The 18,058-nt window shown below is 48.3% G+C and overlaps 1 protein-coding gene across 2 annotated transcripts in view; it reads right to left on the reverse strand.

The window, feature by feature from the left end:
- SORL1 (sortilin related receptor 1) overlaps positions 1-16,475 on the reverse strand; it is a 165,671-nt gene extending 149,196 nt beyond the window's left edge. Inside the window, exons 1-2 of one of the 2 annotated variants that reach the window (XM_045555782.1) lie at positions 16,068-16,475; positions 619-735 (exon numbers count right to left, since the gene is read on the reverse strand). In XM_045555782.1, the coding sequence (XP_045411738.1) occupies positions 619-735; positions 16,068-16,352 (402 nt within the window). In that variant the 5' untranslated portion in view covers positions 16,353-16,475. The remainder of the gene's footprint in view (positions 1-618; positions 736-16,067) is intronic. The other variant, XM_045555783.1, reaches the window with a different exon arrangement.
- Positions 16,476-18,058: the final 1,583 nt, after the last annotated feature.

An 18,058-nucleotide genomic window follows, 5' to 3' on the forward strand; every position in this document is an offset into this window, starting at 1 on the left:
GAACATGCACCTCTATCAAAAGTGGAGAAATGACATATAGTCCAAGAGGGCCACAGATGTCAAGAAAAATGGGAGAGACCACTTCTCTTTGCAGAGGTAGAGGATGGTAAACTTGGAGGCAGCTTCACTCCTGTCCTTTACCTGCCTGGCCTCATGGACCTTTGAGTTTGTAACACTTGGTCTCGTGTCTTCAAAGCACCTAACCTATTAAACATCGTAAATAGCCCATCAGTTTCAACAGCTCATCCAGCTGTAACGGGCTAGGAGAAATCAGCACATGGGAAAGACCAATTCGATTCCATCTGGCTCCGCGGCAAGCAGGCAGCTCTGCCCAGCAACGCACTTCTGGCATTTTCTTGAGCAGGTACAACAATCTGCCCCATCACTGCACAAAGGTAATCACACATTGCCTGGACCTGCCTGCAACACGACTATACCACCCTGTGTTCAGCAAACAAGGGGTATGTATGTGATCTTCTAGGTTTTCTTCCCTGTCGTATAATTCATCCCATTCATTCTCCAAATACCCACTATTTTTTCTGGCATGATAATCCCAGCACATCAGAAAAGGGCATGTTGACGGCACCAAGGCGTGCCCAGAGCCACACGAATACTTACATCACTGCTCTTGGGCCTCGCTAGCGCCAGGCTGTCTCGGGCTAAGGCCACGATCACGTTGCTTTTCTCTCCGGCCCAGTGCACCACCATCTGATTGTGGGAATCATTCAGACTGACCTGAAAGAGATCAACACAGGAATGAGGACCCACGACAAGGGACAGTCACAAACATTCTAAATCAAGCCTCCTTCCTCCTCTGTCAATCAGAAAGGACTCAGATTCTCACACCTAAAGCTTTGGGGCCAGGGTGGCCTATACCCACATCCCCCCATGCATATTCCATTAGACTCAATTCCCCAAGAAGAAACATGAGTCCCCTACTATTTCAGATGTCACTGGATTGCAAAAAAATCTTCTCGGGCTCTCAGTGGCATGGTGTTTTTACCAATTCCTCTGCTTCTTTTCATCCTTTGTGATATCAATCTCTGGTTACTCTGATCCCTACTCCATATGTGACATGCACTGGTAAGATTATAAACCAAAATATTGAAACACAACCCTCACTGAAAAAAAAATTAACAGGCCAGTCAAACTTCTGCTCAAACTGGCATTTTCTCTGGCCTGGAGGTACCATTATTTACTTTTAGCCTGTAATGAGATAGGAGAAAAGAAGGTATCATTGTGACTTTTTTAAAAAAATTTTTTGAAGTGCCCCAAGTAAGAAATTATTCTCCAGAATCAACAGAAATGATGGGATTATTGCTAACGGTAGTCCTCAGACTTTTAGGTTTTGTAAACCAGCAAAATAAAAATAAATGAGGAAGGCCAAGAGAGGATTGCTTGGCAACTTCTATTTTGCCAGGGAAGGACATTAACGAAAACAGGCACTGGAAATCTGTGCCCTCTGCCTCCTAGGGACACCACAGACTCCTGCCCGGCTGTGAGCAGGGAGGTGTGGCCCTGGGACTGAGTTCCAGCCACTGGAACGTGAGAGAAGGTCATCAAAGCCACCACCAGCCCTAGCCCCCACACTGCCCTGTTTTCCTTCCCATATGCAGGTCACATCCAGAGAGGACTCCAAAGTCCCAGAGGAGGGCAGAGCTGCAAGACAGCAGGAGCCTGCAACCCTGGGGAAAAAGCCCTGCACTAATCAGGAACTCTCATCTTAAACTTATAATCCGGTGATACCTTTGCACCACTACGCTTTTGGGATCCGTCTGTTATATAGTTGGCCGTACTAAGTGATATGACCACCATCTAGAGTCACAGTCACTTTTAAAAGACATTTTAACACCTAAAACTGAGGAAGAACATGATCTCAGAATAAAGAATGGTTCTTTTGTTTTATGAAAACTACAGTCCCGCTTTCGTATTTCACCGTTCCCTGATGGACCCCAGTTCACGGACTGGCATTTCAGAACATCTGAGCCATACATCTCCCCCACTCTGTGTGCAAAGCAAAGTGATGACAACAGTAACAAAAATTCTGAGGGCTGGTGCAACATTCAGAAGCAGGACAGAGGCCCCCCAGAGCATGTGCCGTCCCTCCTGCTGAGCGGTGTCTGAGGGAAGCGTGTTCCACCGGCCTCTGCACACGCAGAAGGGAATTGAGCTTCGGGACTCCCACCTGCGCTGTCCACCCCAGCCCACCCAGCATCAGCTCAGGCTGATGACAATCCAAGCCTCTGAAGACCTGCCCTCCAGCCGTCTTCTCATCAGGGCTCTGCAACAGAAAACCCACAGCTCCCGTCTCCTCTGGCTCCCCCACCTCGCCTCAGGCACGCCCGACTCTCCCCACCCACTCCCTGAGGTGCTCTCAGATGTCACAAGGGAGAAGAGAAACACCAGTGCCACACACTTGGCAGACACAAAGACAAAGGAACTAATCCTTAACGACTTGGCTTGGGGTTTTAAGCACCTGCCCCTAATTTGACGCAGTACCCAAACTCTTTTGAAAATCATTTGAAATGAGACCTCTTTACATTAAAGGGCCTTAGGAAAATATGTCATTCCAAAATGTGCCTTCTCATTCTCAGATAGATAAGTCCAGGCAGGCATCAAGAGAGAAGTGCAAATAAAAAATAGAAGTAAATGAATTATTTAACCTAAGATGCTACAAAGAGAAAGCAGCTAATGGAATCTCTACTGGTCACCGAAGCATTTCCTTTCCCTCCTCTCTCCTTCCAGCCCGAGCCTCTGGGAAGAACCTGGAAGCATCTATAGATCAGAAGCCCTTCAGCACAGGTGCCCTGGGAATTCCAGCTAAGGGTGCTCTCCCCTCCCAAAACATTCTCACCCTTGGAACCAGAGGGAGATAGAGAACCATGCAAATGTTAATACAGTAAAGGATTAGAAACCTAGAAAAACCACCCACTGTTCACCTGGGGTCTGGGAGGAGAAAGTTCTCCAACATTCAACTTGGGCATCCTCAAAGATGAAATCAAAACATTCCTTCTGGCAGGTCACAATCAGATAATGCTTTAAGTAGGTTAACAAGCTTTCAGTGATTAGAGTGGAAAAGAGCTCTGAAAACAACTTGCTGGAGTCTATCTACTTAGAAAACGTGAGATCTTCGAGACCCCCTCACCAATCCCTAGACAGGTGAGGGGTGAGAAGAACACAAAGGACAAGCCTCAAAACACCCAAGGGCTTTTTTTTTTTTTAACAGAGAAAACCTCTAGAAGGCAAGCTTGGTGAAACACCTGGGATTTTGTTTGTTTATTTTTTAAAGCCTTTTTTTATTAGATGTCCCTTTTATTCCTAAGAGCAGACTGTAAAAGGGCAGCCCGGTGGAGGGGAAACAAATCCCTGGCTAGAAAGGGCTTGTAAGAGGGCCACCAGGCACTCACACCAACAGTTCGGCTCCTTTGCTTGGCGAGATGTCAGGCACATCCTGGTCATGAGAATAACTCCCTCGTGAGTCATGGCTGATCCCCAAGGCAGCCCAGGTACCCATCCCCCCAAAGCACAAGGCCAGAATCAGCCACAGAAACGATGCACCCAGGAGACAGGAGAGCCAGCAGGCAGGCTGGCAGGACGTAGCTTTATTAACAGCAGGGCAGGCAGGCATCCTACTCCTCCCCAACTTCACTCTGCCTCCACCCCCAGCCCCAAGGGAAAGAGAGGAAGGAGTCAGAGCAGCCTTCTCCTGCCAGCTCTCCAGGGAATGTGGCCAAGACACCAGCAGCCCAGGGCAGCCCCCAGCAATCAAGAACCTGCAGGTCCTTGCGGCTAGATCCCCTAGTTAATCAGTGGCTTCCGGTTTGTTTGGCTCCTTTTCCATCCCCAGGATTCCCCCCAGCCTCCCCCTGCCTTCCCCATCCCCAGCCCGCTGGGGCAGCTGCAGGCTTCGAGATCCCTGTTATCAGCCTTGCCTACACCGCCCCACACACAGACCGAGAAGACGCTGGCCTGGGAGGGGACGGGAGGGCAGCTTTCCCAGGAACATAACCTTGACGTGCAGTCATTTATAACCACAACCCCAGGGCGTGAACAACCTTCCCTCTCCCATCTCTAGCTCATGGGGCATAGCTGGAGCTTGATAAGTGAAACACAATTATTGGAGCTGTTAAGGCAGCAAGGAGGGGGTGAGTGCCTCCCCCCAGAAGGCAAACAGAAAAATCGGGAGCCACAGAAACCTCGGAACACAGAAACTGCATCATAAACAGCACACAGCGACTGCTAGGCTCACAGGCAGATGGTTCAGACGCAGGATAACCCCCCGACACACCCTGGTCCTGGGGGTCCCCATGCCTGGCTGACACGCCACACCTGCTAGTTCAGAAGCCTTCTGCCTGGAGCCCACAAATCAGTATTTTTACGACACACCCCAAGTGTTTCTAATGCAGCTTATTTGGGGAACAATGAATCTAGTCAATTCACCTGCTTCTTGGCAGGAGGTGGGACTAAATGACAGCGGCTAGGAAGACTTGCTCTTTTTAAGGGGAGGGGTTCCTCTTTGGGGACTTGGGATGATTGTTAAGACTAGAGGACATACTGATATGCGCTACAATGTGGATGAACCTCGAAAACAATATGCTAAGTGAAAGGAGCCAAACACAAAAGGTCACATATTGCATGATTCCATTCACATGAAATATCCAGAAAAGGTAAATCCATAGAGACAGAAAGCAGATTAATGGTTGCCAGGGACTGGTGGGAGAGAAGAGGAGGGAATGACTGCTTAATGCGCAGGGGACTTTATCTTGGAGGGACGGAAATGTTTTGGAAGTAGACAGAGCTAGTGGTCACACAACACTGTCAATGTACTAAATCCCACTGAATTGTTCATTTTAAAACGGCTAATTTTATGTTATGGGAATTACACCTCAATTTTTTTTTTAAATAAAAGGCCTCTATGACCCGTAAAGAGCACCGTGTCTCTCAAGTACTAATCCAGAACCTAGGAGCTCCCACTCTTAAGCGCTTCTTTCATCTCCTATGAGCCCTCATGCTACCAAAATACGCAGCTAGAATGAGTCACAGAGGAGGCAGGCTGGGGACTGGGTCTCTGGCCAAACCAATCCTTCAAAGCACTGTCAGCAGCATCTGCAGAGCCACAGCACCCTCGCAGGCCTCCGTGTCCCCGGCTGCAGAAACGGCTGCAGGCACGAGGCTAGCGTCCCCTGCCAGCTCACAGCAGCCCACGCCACCCACACCTCGACACGCCTTGCCGGCTTCATCCAACAGGTCCAAATCACCCACACGTGTTGTCTCTCAGGCCCCCTGCATGCCCTGGCAATCCAAAGAGGTGGAATGATTTGCCACATATGATTCAGAGTGAGGGGAACAGTCTGCTGCCACCCAGTTCTCAAGCTCTGGGTTGTTAGAAAGGAGGGAATAGATTGCTTGGATGAAGATACTGATTACTCAGGCATCCACTTACCAATGAAAGCACTGAGGCCTGCTAGGTGTCAAGCACCCTGTAGGCTCTTTAACCATTTCTTACCTGTTCGAGTGCATAGAGAGAGCACTTCTGGGGAAATGAAGGTTGTAAGTTTCCAATAAAACCACCAAAATCTGTATAGTTGCTGAGGCTTATTCAGGAGGATGGGGGTCCTTCATGAAATATGTCACACATAACCTTCTCCGTTCATTCCTTCCGCCATTACCTCTTTCAGAATGGTCAAACCCAAAGATCAGGATGTCCTACACACCCACAGCTTGCAGCCCTCACCACTCCCACACAGCTTCCTCCCAGAACACAGCACGAGGAGAACAAATGAGGCAGTCTGATTCATTTCTCCGCTTCACTAGCGGCGAAATACAAAGAAGCATTTTTAAAATTCTACAATGAGGTATAAAACAAATATCCCTGTCCTTCAACTGTGAGGACAGAGACAGCCGCTCAATCCCCTGAACTATATACAACAGGCCTGAGGAAACCAAAGACAGATTCCCGAGGTCCAAGAATAACAAGGTTTTCCCAAACCATCCCTTTGCATGGCCTAAATGCTAGGTATGCAAATGGGCTCTCAGTGTCCCCTTTCAAGACTCTGTTCCCACTATATTTAGTAAGCTTATTATCCTCCTTGGACGCTCCCCCTCAGAAGGAGAACTGATCTAGTTTATGAGTGCTCCCTGAAGACAGTCCCTGTTCACAGAATCTCAGCTTGCTCGCTTGACTTCTGTGTTTGCTCAAGATGCTTTCCCCACAGAACTCATTAACTACTTTGCTGATAAATTCAGGCTGCCCATTTTACAGATCAGGAAACAAAAAGAGAATGATCTTGGCCTAGAACTTAGCATTTACTACAATTTCATTCACTGGAGCCATGCGCTCTCCATAGATAAAAACCATGAGAGAGACAGAGAGAAGGACCTTCTTTTTCCCAAAAGGATGGGAAACATATACTCGCTGACTTACAGTATCAGTTCAGAGAGACTTATTTTCATTTCAGAATTTCAGATTGATTCTTGGCAGGCAGAACCTCTCCACTGTCTACCTCCACGTGCCACTTTGTTATTTAGCAAACATGCTTTGCTGTTCTGGGTGGGGCTCCCTATTAAAAGGAACCTGTGAAAAGTCTCCTTGTCATGAGCATTAATATCACCCCTTAATTTATCAGTTGGAAGTAAGAAAAAGAGGAAAATATGAAAGCCAGAAGGAACATCTAAACCAATTGCTACATTTTGCCAACGAGGTTAAGCTCAGAGAAGGATTCAGAGGTGGAGTTCCATACTGCCTGGGGTCCCAGCACAAGGCACATGGTCAGGGCAAGCACCCCTCAACAGTGCTCATGGTTGCCAGGCACCCCAAGCCAGGACTCGTGCTGACTACACACCGGATGCCACCCTAGGTGTTGGAAAAACAGCAGACTTTCAGGCCCTGTCTCACGACTGTTAATATGGTAGGGGGAACAAGCATTAAACAACTAATTCCAGGAATGATGACTGGATTACTGTGGTTAAACAGAGGACCTAACCTCAGGTGGGGGAGTGAGGCGTCGCTGCAGGCCTGACCTGTTTGCTGACGCCATAAAGAAGAAGAAGGTGAAGTTAGGGAAAAAAGACCGAGCCACGAGGCAGAGAAGAGCGATCCACACCTCAGGGAGAGCAGAGCAAACGCCAGGACCAGGACCGGGAAGCAACTTAGCACTTGCTGCATTTGAAAAGTTAAAACATCAGTGTGGTCGGGACAGCCCAGGAGAGGGTAGAACTACATGAGATCTCTAAGGTTTTAAAGGTGGGGGGAAAAAAAAGAGTTCACAGTAAAAAAGCTGTGGATCCCTGCCTGACAGCAAAGATTCCACTAGATTACTTACGAGAGGCAAACGTGCCTCAGTAAATTTGACACAAGTCAGAGGCTTGGTTGGAGCCTTGGTCTCTCTGATTTACTGGCTGTCTAACTGTGGGTAAGTCACTTCACCTTTCTGAGCCTCGCAATACTCATCTGTGGAATGACATTAATAATAATTCTTATCTTCCCAGTTTATCAAGACTGTTGTAAGAATCAGTTGAGATGTAACCCATGAATGTCGTTTCATAAACCTCAACGTGCTCAAACATCATTTCTTTTCATTACCAAATGGCTTGCTACCAAAATAAGCCATTCTTCACAAAATGGCTCCACGTACAGCATTAACATTTGCAGGAGGCCTAAGAGCAAGCAATGACATATATAAAATGACAAAACCCTGCACGCTTGAGTCAAGCTCGGAGCTCGTGGCCGAGTGAAGCTCGCAGGCAGCTTTCCCCTCGTTCCACGGCCCGGCTCAGAAACCTGGGGAAACCCAACCTCCACGTCCCAAGGCTTCAGCCCTGTTTTCTAGCACTTTCCTAACCCCAAAGGGAAAGCATCTGAACATTACACCCCAGAACACAAGGCCTCAAGACCATCCCTGGGGCTTCCTCACCACCCTGTGAGTGGGGCTATAAACAAGACTAACGGAGAGGGACACAGCACATCAAACCCAGCGGCGTGGCCAATTTCTCAGTAACAGGAGATGCCCTCTGAGCTACCAGGAGGCGAGGCGACAGCCGGGCGCTGCTCTGCTAGCTTAACTCCCCTACCTTTGTTTGGATAGCTCTTTCACCTCTACCCAACTTTGCACATCCACTCCTTCCTTCTCCTCCAGGGAGTCAAGGCCTCGTTTCTGCGGTAACCCTCCCATCACCGCCGCCCGCAGCACACCTCGCCAAATCCAGCAAACCACGTGCACACTGAGCTGCAAGATTTTTTTTTTTTTTTAACTACTCAGTGAGAGAATTTCAGGCAACTAAATATACACAGATGAGGTAAGTCATAGGTACTGAGTCTCAGGTTACTCAATTAATTGAGCACAGGTTTAAAACATTCAAGTCCTTCCAAACGCTCCCAGTTCCACGGGCCACTCGCCCAGCTCTGTTCTGACTCCCTGCCATCTCAGGCTCTCTGCAGACACCCTTGGGCCAAGCAGCACTGCCCTTTCTTCCCAGGTCCCTGGGCGGCAGACCCACTTGGAACTGCTTTGGATATATCTCCTGGGCTAAGAGAGAAACAGGGTCCTTTCCTATCTGGGTCCCAAACCCCATAGCTGGACATGTCACAGACACCCATGGGAGTCTTGCAGCCACAGTGCCAAACCAGCCTTTCTCCCCAGGTGGCTCTTAACCCAGGCCCTCCATGCTCAATCAGATCCTCCCTGCTTTTCCCAATTCCTCTGGGTGCAGAGGTTCCTAAGAGTTAAAAATTTCATCATGACACCATCCCTCAGCTCGCCAGCCCACCAAAGGAGGATGGAACTCACCTCAGTACCACTCAGTACCACTCAGTACCCCAACTAAGGGCCCACTCGTTGGTTTATACTCAATTTATTTCACAGGAGAATCACCCTACCCATCTTCCCCCAAGCTCCCATTCAATCCACAGTTAACAGGGAAGAGGGTTCCATGCAATAGGCTAGTCTCTTTTCTAAATAATAGAAGCCATATCAGTTACCTTCTTCATATAAAAAACCTCCAAAAGGGGGAGGATAATAAACAGCATATTGGACCCTACATGGCACAAAATGCATTTGATACACGTACATCTTTTTATTGCCCTTGTCTGCCACTCCGATTTGGGATATAATCACATCAGCCTGCCTTTCTGAGAATTTGTAGCTGTGTTTTTAATCTAATTCAGGGGACTGGAGATAAATCATCGTGAAGGGTCCTGATTTTCCAAGCCCAGAGCCTGCAGCGGCAGCAACAGCAATGGCATGCTAAGTTAAAAGGTCAGCCAGGAAGAGGGGGAGGTTTATATGCCATGATGAAGACCACACGCCTGTATTGTTTGTCTTCATGCCAGCCTGCAGGGTTGAAGGGATGAAAGACAGACCCTGCTACATCGAGGCAAGTTAACAAGAGCACAGGAAGCAAAGGGCAGGGCAGGGAGATGGCCCCACTGTTAAGGCACTGTTTACATCTTTCACGGCTAAACAGAATGCACACGCCACCTCAGCAAAGCCCAGATACAAGTGCACTGTTGTGCAAGGCCAGATGGGAAGTGCAACACAGAGGTTCGGTGAGCCCTTTGAATGCCAGCCTTCATCGCCTAAGTGACCGATGGAAGCAGGCCACCGTGCAGAGGCCTTCCCTAAAGATGACCACTGGACCTGTGTTCCTACCCAGGAAAAAAGTGCCACCACCTCCCGACACTCAGCTTGGCAGTCAGCAGCTGCCAACACCTAGAGCCCTCCACTCTTTCTTTCGCTCCCTCAGTTTGCGACAGGAACATATGCAGGGCTTTGCTGTAACTTCTCTCTTGGGTGAAGCAGAGGTTGCCTACCGCTGGGAAAAGGAGGCCCCCTACATCCCACCAAAGCTGTGCTATCTACACAATAGTCATGAGCTACATTTGGCTATTTAAACTTTAAATTCAATAAAATCAAATGAAAGCAAATTTGATTCTTCACTCATACTTGCCACATTTCCTGTGCTCAGTGTCTACATCTGACCAATGGACATGCTGGACAGCACAGGGGGAACATCCTCGCTGCGGAAAGATCTATCACATAGTGCCATGTTGGAGAACCCATCATGAGGCCAGGAAGAAAGGCTCTTCCAGTCTTAGCTAGTAGCAGTGATATGGGCATGGATGTTACCATTATACTTAACAATTACCCAGTGGATAACAGAACGTTGTCATTATTTTTTAATACACTATTGTGCTTTGGTTGTTATGAAGTCCTATTTTTCAGGAACTCACCCCAAAATGCACAAAGCATTTCTCGTGTTACAATTTAAAAACTGAGCATCTCACAATAACACAGGATGAAACCCAAATCTTGATTCTGATCAGCAACCCACCCTGCCTTTTCTGGTTTTTAGCATCATCAGCCACTTCAATGCTAGGAGGCTGCCCATGCCACTTCTTCGAAGGCCCAAGGTTCACAAGTCGATAAACCAATAAATTAGGTCGAAATTAACTGTGGCTCGTTTTAAATTAAGGAAAATTGATTTTTGCATGTACGTGGCTGGACTGAATATGCCATCTGCCAACGGATTCTGGCATACCTAGAGAAGGCACAGGAAGGTCCCGTGCCCATCAGCAAAGAGAATGCCTCAGCCCAGACCCCTTCTGGAGAAATACTAATCCCACTACATTTTGGATCTGACCAAAATGTAGTGAGCTCTCCTTTACTTTCCATCCCATTTATTTAAATCCAAATAAATGGAGGAAAAGTCAATGTGATACCCCAGGCTTAATATATTTGTATGCAGTTCAACTCTCAATTATCTGTATCTGAATTATCATCAAAAACCCTAAACTCCAAACTGGCTTTCCCTAAACACATTCATGCCACCCATTTCCCATATCAGCAGATCAAAGAATGCAAACTCATTTTAATATTCACCTAAGCAAAATTTAATTAGGAAAGTAAATGAATGTTACAAAAAAAAAAGACTAAATAAATACATAGCAAAGGCAAATAGATTATTTTTTGGATTGCCTGCTCTCCAGATTATTAGAGTGCCCCTGTGTCCCTCCATTACAGTGAACAGGACAAGGCTGGCTTCATCCATCTCTGCCCTGGGATTAAACAATGACACTACAAAAATGGCTGTCACCTCTAAGGTTAGGACAGGCCAAAATCTGACAATGAAATGTTCCTACAACATCCACCTCTTGCTTTGGGAAATTCATTGCTGTTAGGCTCTGCCTTGTAGATCCCAAGTCTCAAAGCAATTTATTAAGCATACCGTTCACATCATTTTACAGAACATAAAGAAAACATTCTTGAAAAGAACGCAAGTGAAAATCAAGATCCATGATCTCTATATTCCGCTGCTGTCGCACACCTGGGCTCTACATCTCTAGGGCATGCTCTCCCGCATCTCTCCAAGTCACGAGAGCCACGTAATGCTGCTCTCCTGGTGTGCGGGAGCCCTCCAAGTGAAATGAGAATTGAGGGGTTTTTTCTTTGCTTTTGTTTTTTTTTTTAGCCAGCCTGGAGAAAAAGTATCTATTTTATACTGTGACACTTCAGGTAACTCCCTGACAATTCACCATCATAATGCTACAAATATATTTTAGAGCTAAAGTTAATCTCATTATTCATGACACCAGGGGCTACAGAGAACAGAAAGCCACTTAAAATTCAAGTTTCAAATTTTATGTACATACATGTTGTACATGCATAGAATATTTCTGGAAGGATACACACGCAACTGACGACAGTGGAGGCCAACTGGGAAGGGGCTCTGGGTGAATGGGAGGCACAAGAGGGAGGGAAATCTACTTGTCACTACATACTCTTTTGTACAGATTTCGTTTTGTAAACACACATTACCTACAGAAGGCTAAGTAAACAAATTGGATGGCTTTTCATTTCACCACACCTCCTCTTCTCACCATGCCCTTTCCTCCAGTCCTTCCGACTCTGAAAGCCTCTACCTCTGTGGCTTAAGACATGCAAGCTATTAATGAACTAATAATGGCCAGAGACTGAGCACAGAACTCAGTAAGAAGAGATGCCAAGTGGAACCAGGAAGAGTTTCTCAAGGTCACATCCCTCATCGAGCCAACCCAAGACACCAGGTAACTCTTCACCTGCGTACAAGCCAACGTGAAACAGCACATGCTTTGCCTTCTCATCTTCTTTTGGAAGCATACAGGTCAAATATCCTAACTTCAGAATCAACCAGCCAATTCTTTCCTAAGCAAGTGTATGGTGCAAGAATCTACTCAAAAGAGATCTAAAGCTAAACAGTCTTCCACCCCCAAAGGAGTCCCTTTGCTCCAGGGCCTTGAGCTGTAACAGACACTTTATTTTCAGTCTCAAATCAGGACACTGAATACTCCCTGGCCTCTAAAACGTAGGAATTATGAAGAGAGAGCTTGTTGAAAGGAAAATAAACCTGTAAATCCTGTTAGGCTTTGTGCTTCATTCCAAAGGATTTTTCCCCAAAACAATACCATTAGCACCAACCAGCATGACAGCCCTAAAAGGGAGGATTCTGTAAAATAGAATCCAAGCTCTTCACTCAAAATAACTCTCAGATAGCACAGGAAAATCAGGGCTTTTGGAGGGCATGCCGTTTGCATCATCACCACACCACCGAGTGAGCTGACTCGTTTTCACTACCCACTTGTGGGTTCACCACAGTCCTCCCTATAAATACCTTTAATATAATTTGAGTGTTGCTTCCTAGCCTCCGGGCCTTTCTTCTTCCAGATGTGCAGTTGATCCACAAATCATTGAGGGCCTCCCAAGTGCCAGAGAAACACAGAAGAGAAAGATTTGATCCATACCCTCAAGGAGCAAATTAGGGAGATGAGACAGCTAAGCAATTCTAACAGAAGGCAGTAAGTGCTGCACCCAAGCTCAAAAGAACTCTTCCCACAGGAGCCTGGGAATACCAGGAGGTACTCCTTGCATGTTGAAGAATGGAATAGAAGGGACTCAACTTCTAAACTTTGAACTTGGCAGAAAAGTCCTAATATCTAATAGCAAATCATTTTCACCACTATTACCATAGTTTATTATTATTAATACAAACACGCCTCTAAGTAACCATGGCAGACGCCAGTCTCCCCACGTAGGAGAACCCAAAGAGGAATATGGTCAAAATAACTAAGCCTAGTTTACACTACAGGTTAGCAAAGCAGGGAAAAAAGGACTGTCATTGACCCCAACATGGGGCTCTTTCTCAGATGCAAGTATTCCTCAATGAGCCTTCCCTTCTCTTCTCCCTGGAGCTGGTGGCCTTACCACCACCTCTGGGGCTTCTTCCTTCAGGCAGCTTCTGCTTCCAGCCCTGCTCTGTGCTGCCGTGTGTCCTCTTAACCTCACTCAAAGGTCAAAGGCCAAGAAGCTGCAGAGTGTCTGAGCCCACCTCCCCTTATCACTCCATCTCCCATGCCCTCCGTGTCACACAGCCCACCAACACCCCATCGTAAAGTTGCGGCTGGGTTACTGTGTCCGTGTTTACTGGCTCTTGTCCAGGTACATTTATACCTATCTCTGCATCTGCTTTATCTCCTCCTTCAATGTTAAGTTTTCTGAAAGCAGAAATGAAATCTTATTCCCCACCCCATCCGCACCCCCACAGAACCACACTGCAGTGTCAGAAAATACTGCAATTCCTTAGGTTTAAAAGTTGAAGGGGGGCTCGGGGAGTATGAAGTGGAACTTGGCTTAGGGCTAGAAGTAGAATGACCGTATAATTTACAGTTGCATCCTGACACTTTTGAGAGTGAAGGGGTGCCACTCATAACCAGCAGAGACAACTTATAAACCAGGTCTGAAGAGAAAAATAGAGGCAAATAGTCACCCCAGCTAGAAAGCTCATTCCAAATAGATGTTAGTTACTCCAGAGCTCCAACAGGGGCACCCCAAGCCCCTTCAGTCAACAGCTCCTCTGCCTGCAGTCTGAAGGGTCTGCACCAGAGAGAACTTGTGGCAGAAAGCCCAGTACCAGGAAGTTCTTCCTTTTACCTGACCCAAATCCTTAAAGATTCAAGTTAATACCACTTCTTATTAACCTCAGGGCAACAGAGGAGAAAAAACACAGCCTTGCATCCTCACCCTTTGGTAGGAATTCCTCATTACGAGTTCAACTGCTAGTTCTCCATCCTTCTTCAACTGAGCCACACTCAGTCCAGCTGGCCCAGAAACATAAAAGCCCAGGGCTCTGAAGTCACTCCCAGTGAGAACAGAGTTCATCTCTAACTTGCCCCACAGGCCCCTGGAGCTTTTCACAAACCAAACCCAAGGAAGAAATGGCACCTGGGGGCCTATTTTTGAGACCAGAAAGCTCTTCCCTCAACCAAATCTATAGCTTCAGGAGGCCTGAGTTCTGGGAGGGATTTTCTCCCACCACCACCCCACTGCCAGCCCCCAGAGCACTGATTCAAGAGCACAGCAGAGCTGGGCTTACTGGGGAGACCCAGTGAACAAGGGACCCTCTCCTCCTCCCCCGTCCTCCATTAGCCTAGTGCTGGCATCCCTGTTGAGAGCAAGGACCTAGCTGACTTTTTTTCAAGGATACAGTAAAGAAGTTTCAGATGGGGGTGGAGAGGGGACAAGGATCTGGGCCCATGAGGAGACGAGTATGCATGTCCCCTGGCAGCCAGTGCCCACAAGCATGCCTCAGGCACACGCTCTTGCCCAGGGACACAGTGGACAGTGAACAGACACAGTGGACAGTGAACAGAAGTCAAATGTTCCCACCCACTCACCACCACCCTTCCCCCCTTTATAGCCATATATATTTTATTTTGTAAAAGAGATATTTAAGAAGCATTGTATAAAGATAGGGTGATTATAACCAACCAAAGATCACTGAGACAACGCAGACAAAAGCTAAAGAGCAGGTGACCCTTCCCGGTATGACCTTGGACTAGTCACTTCACCTTTCCCGGCATCGGTTTATTCACCAACAAAATGACACAAGAGGGTGACAAGGTTTATAAGGTTCTTCCTGGCTCCAAGGGTTGAACATTTAACTCTATATATTTCCTGAAGAAATGACTAAAGCAAAACCAGTGAAGAAAGGCAGAACTCAGAGATTAATCTTTTATTTCTACTTTAAGAGGGAACAATTTGACTCTAGGAAACATGTATATTTACCACATCTACTGGTCCCACTTTTTCTCCCCCACTGACCTCCCAGTTTTGCTGCTGTCGATCTTAACTGCAGGACTGGGAGTCTCATGAGGCAATAACATGGTCAAATTAATCTTGCCAGTGCTGATACTAACCTACAAACTCAGTTTGCAATTCCTAGCAGTAAGTCGGGCCATAAAAGTGAAATTCATATTACTTATGATCTAATAAACCCATTGCCTGGACAGAAATAAATCACTTACAGAATAATAATGCCCACCCGATTTCTTGCAGTCTTTTCAAATCCCCAAGTGCCATGAGGGATATCCCTGTCCGTAATAAAGTCAATATCTTGAAGAGGGTGGGTGAGTCAATAGCTTGAAGGGTGGGAGAGGAGGAATGGATAGATTCTCATACCTTCACAAAAAAAAAAAAAAATTTTTTTTTTAATTCAGCCCTTACACACACACACACACACACACACACACACACACACAACCTCTCTTGTTTTGACTACACAGAGATAGTCGACAAGCTTTCAGGTTTGCCCACCTTTATTGTGGTTAATAATGGTAAGTGTGGAAACCCCCTCCTTTTGCTGTTCTGGGTAAGTGTACTGCAACCGCAGGGTGCTCGCCTCCTCTGCCAACTGATGATACACTAAAGAAAGCCCGTTTTTTATCCAGATGGAAAATGAAGCTGCACCCCTCCTCTACCTGCCGGAAACTACATCGGTCTGCACACACCCCGGGGAAACATGCCCTGCACCCCGCGAGTTACCTGTGATACGTTTGTTAAAATCGACATAAAGAAGGAAAGATCAATGCGATTCAAGTGCTGACGGTTGTACTCATGTGGGGGGAAAAAAACAAATGCAAGCCGGGAAGTCCCCAGTGGTGCCTGTACCTGGGAGGCGACTGCAACGGATGGATGCGGGGGTGAGGAAGTGCCGGGAGAGGGAAAAACTGGAGGAAGGCGGGTTGCAAAACTGCTCACCTGTCCGTACACCTTGATGGGCTCGGGCTGCAGGGCAGCGCTCCGTCTCCTCCGGAGCGGCTTCTCGTCGGCGCGGCTCGCCCCCCTGGCATCCCCGCGCGCCCACGGTCGCAGCTCGCGCGGGTCGCCCTGCACCACGAGGAAGCCCCGGTCCTGGGGCAAGGGCGCGCCGCCGCCGTGCAGCCTCTGCGTCCAGACCTCGCAGAGAGCCCACGGCGGCAGCAGCGCGACCAGGGTGAATAGGAAGGGGAGTCGCGACTCCCTCCTGCTGCTCCGTGTCGCCATGTTCCGGCAGACGCTGCTGCAGGTGGCGCCGCCGCCAGGAGAGAATGTGCAGCGCGAGGCCGGGAGAGCGGCTGGGCCGGGGCCGCGCGCGCCGCTCCCGGGGCTCCAGGCCGCCCGCGCCGCTTCGGGCCGCCCCGCTGCGCCCGCCGCCGCCACCGCCGGGTCCCGCTCGGCTCGGCGCGGCGCCGTCACGTGTGCGGCTCGCGGCGCGTCCCCTTCGCGCACTTTCTGCGCTCGGCGGCGACTCCCGCCCCTCCCCGGCCGGGGATGGGGAAGTCAAGGCAGCGAGCGCCCGCCCGCGAGGGTGCGTGCCCCTCCCCGGCGGGCACACCTCCCCGTCCTCCCCGCAGGAACTGGGAGTTGTGCGGGGCTCGCTCGTTTTCTCAGGAGTTAGTTGCTTCCTCTGCAGGGCCGTGTGGAGGTCGCCCCAAACCGTGGCCAGTCTCCTTTCCCGACCGCGCAGCCCCCTGTCCCGCCACGCGACCACCTCCCCGCGCCCTGGCCTCATCCCCACCTCCAAGGGAGACCCGAGAGCAGAGAATTAGCTCCGGTAGCACAACCGACAAATTCGAGTCCGGAGGAACCCGCCCCATTGGGAAACTCACAGAGTTTCAACTACTCTGGGCACCAAAACGTATTTCGAGTGGCCACAGCCAAAAACTAGCCTTGATCAAGCTAAAGTGCCCCCGCCTCAAGCACTGTAAATATACTCTCTGCAGAGAGGCAGGAAAAAAACGCGGGTACATCTGACAAGGAACGCGCCACACCTGGACAATCACACAGTTATACAATGTGCCCTTGCACGCACGAATACCTATACGTGACACAGAGCCCCAGCACAGTGGCTCCCTTGTGATCCCTCCAAGGTGAGGAAGCACTGAGCCACCCTGCCTCCCTGACTCAGGCACATGGGCCAGTCCCTTCAGCTCACAGCCAGAAGAGGGCAAACACCAGAAGAGGAGGGAGGGCAAACTTTAATCCTAAATTCAGTTTGAAGAGCCAGACTCTCTCTGAATGAACCACAAGGAGATAAAACTGCTGCCATGGGAACACCCAAGGGAAATATTTCTTGCAGGTTTGTGGGAGCAGCCAAAGTCTACAGACTGCAACTTCCCCTATTTCAGTTTATATTTCATTGCCCTCTGAACTCAGATCCTGGTTTTTGATAAGAAGAAAGACAGAGCAGGGCTGAAGAAGAGACTATCTCTATAGTTGCATACAAGCCGCTGGTTCAGAGGAAGGACAGTCAGTTCAATTTCCCCAAAATGCTCATTGTCCTCAACAAGCCACAGTAGCTTGATACCTACCCCTGCCCACTCTAGTACTTTCCAGTTAGCTTAGCAGAACCTCCTTCCCCTTCCTAGGGCCCCCAATGACAACCTGTGAAATGCTTCCTAAATCCAGCATTCTATCACCCAACCCCACCCCATGCCAGACTTGCTAAGGACCTTGGCCTCAGGTTCTGCAGTTCTCCCACCTCTTCCAACCTCAATTTTCTCTTCTAGTCAGATAATGTCTTTCTGTCCTTCTCAACATAATTACAGAACCACCTAGTTCTCCTTACCAAGCAAATCATGCATCCTCCATGCTAATTACCCTGATTTGATCATTGCATATTGTATACAGGTTTCAAAATATCACACTACACCCCATAAATATGTACAATTGTGTGCCAATTGAAAATAATTTTAAAAATCATGCCTCCT

Source organism: Lemur catta, chromosome 7, assembly GCF_020740605.2.
Source record: "Lemur catta isolate mLemCat1 chromosome 7, mLemCat1.pri, whole genome shotgun sequence".
NCBI classification, from domain to species: domain Eukaryota; kingdom Metazoa; phylum Chordata; class Mammalia; order Primates; family Lemuridae; genus Lemur; species Lemur catta.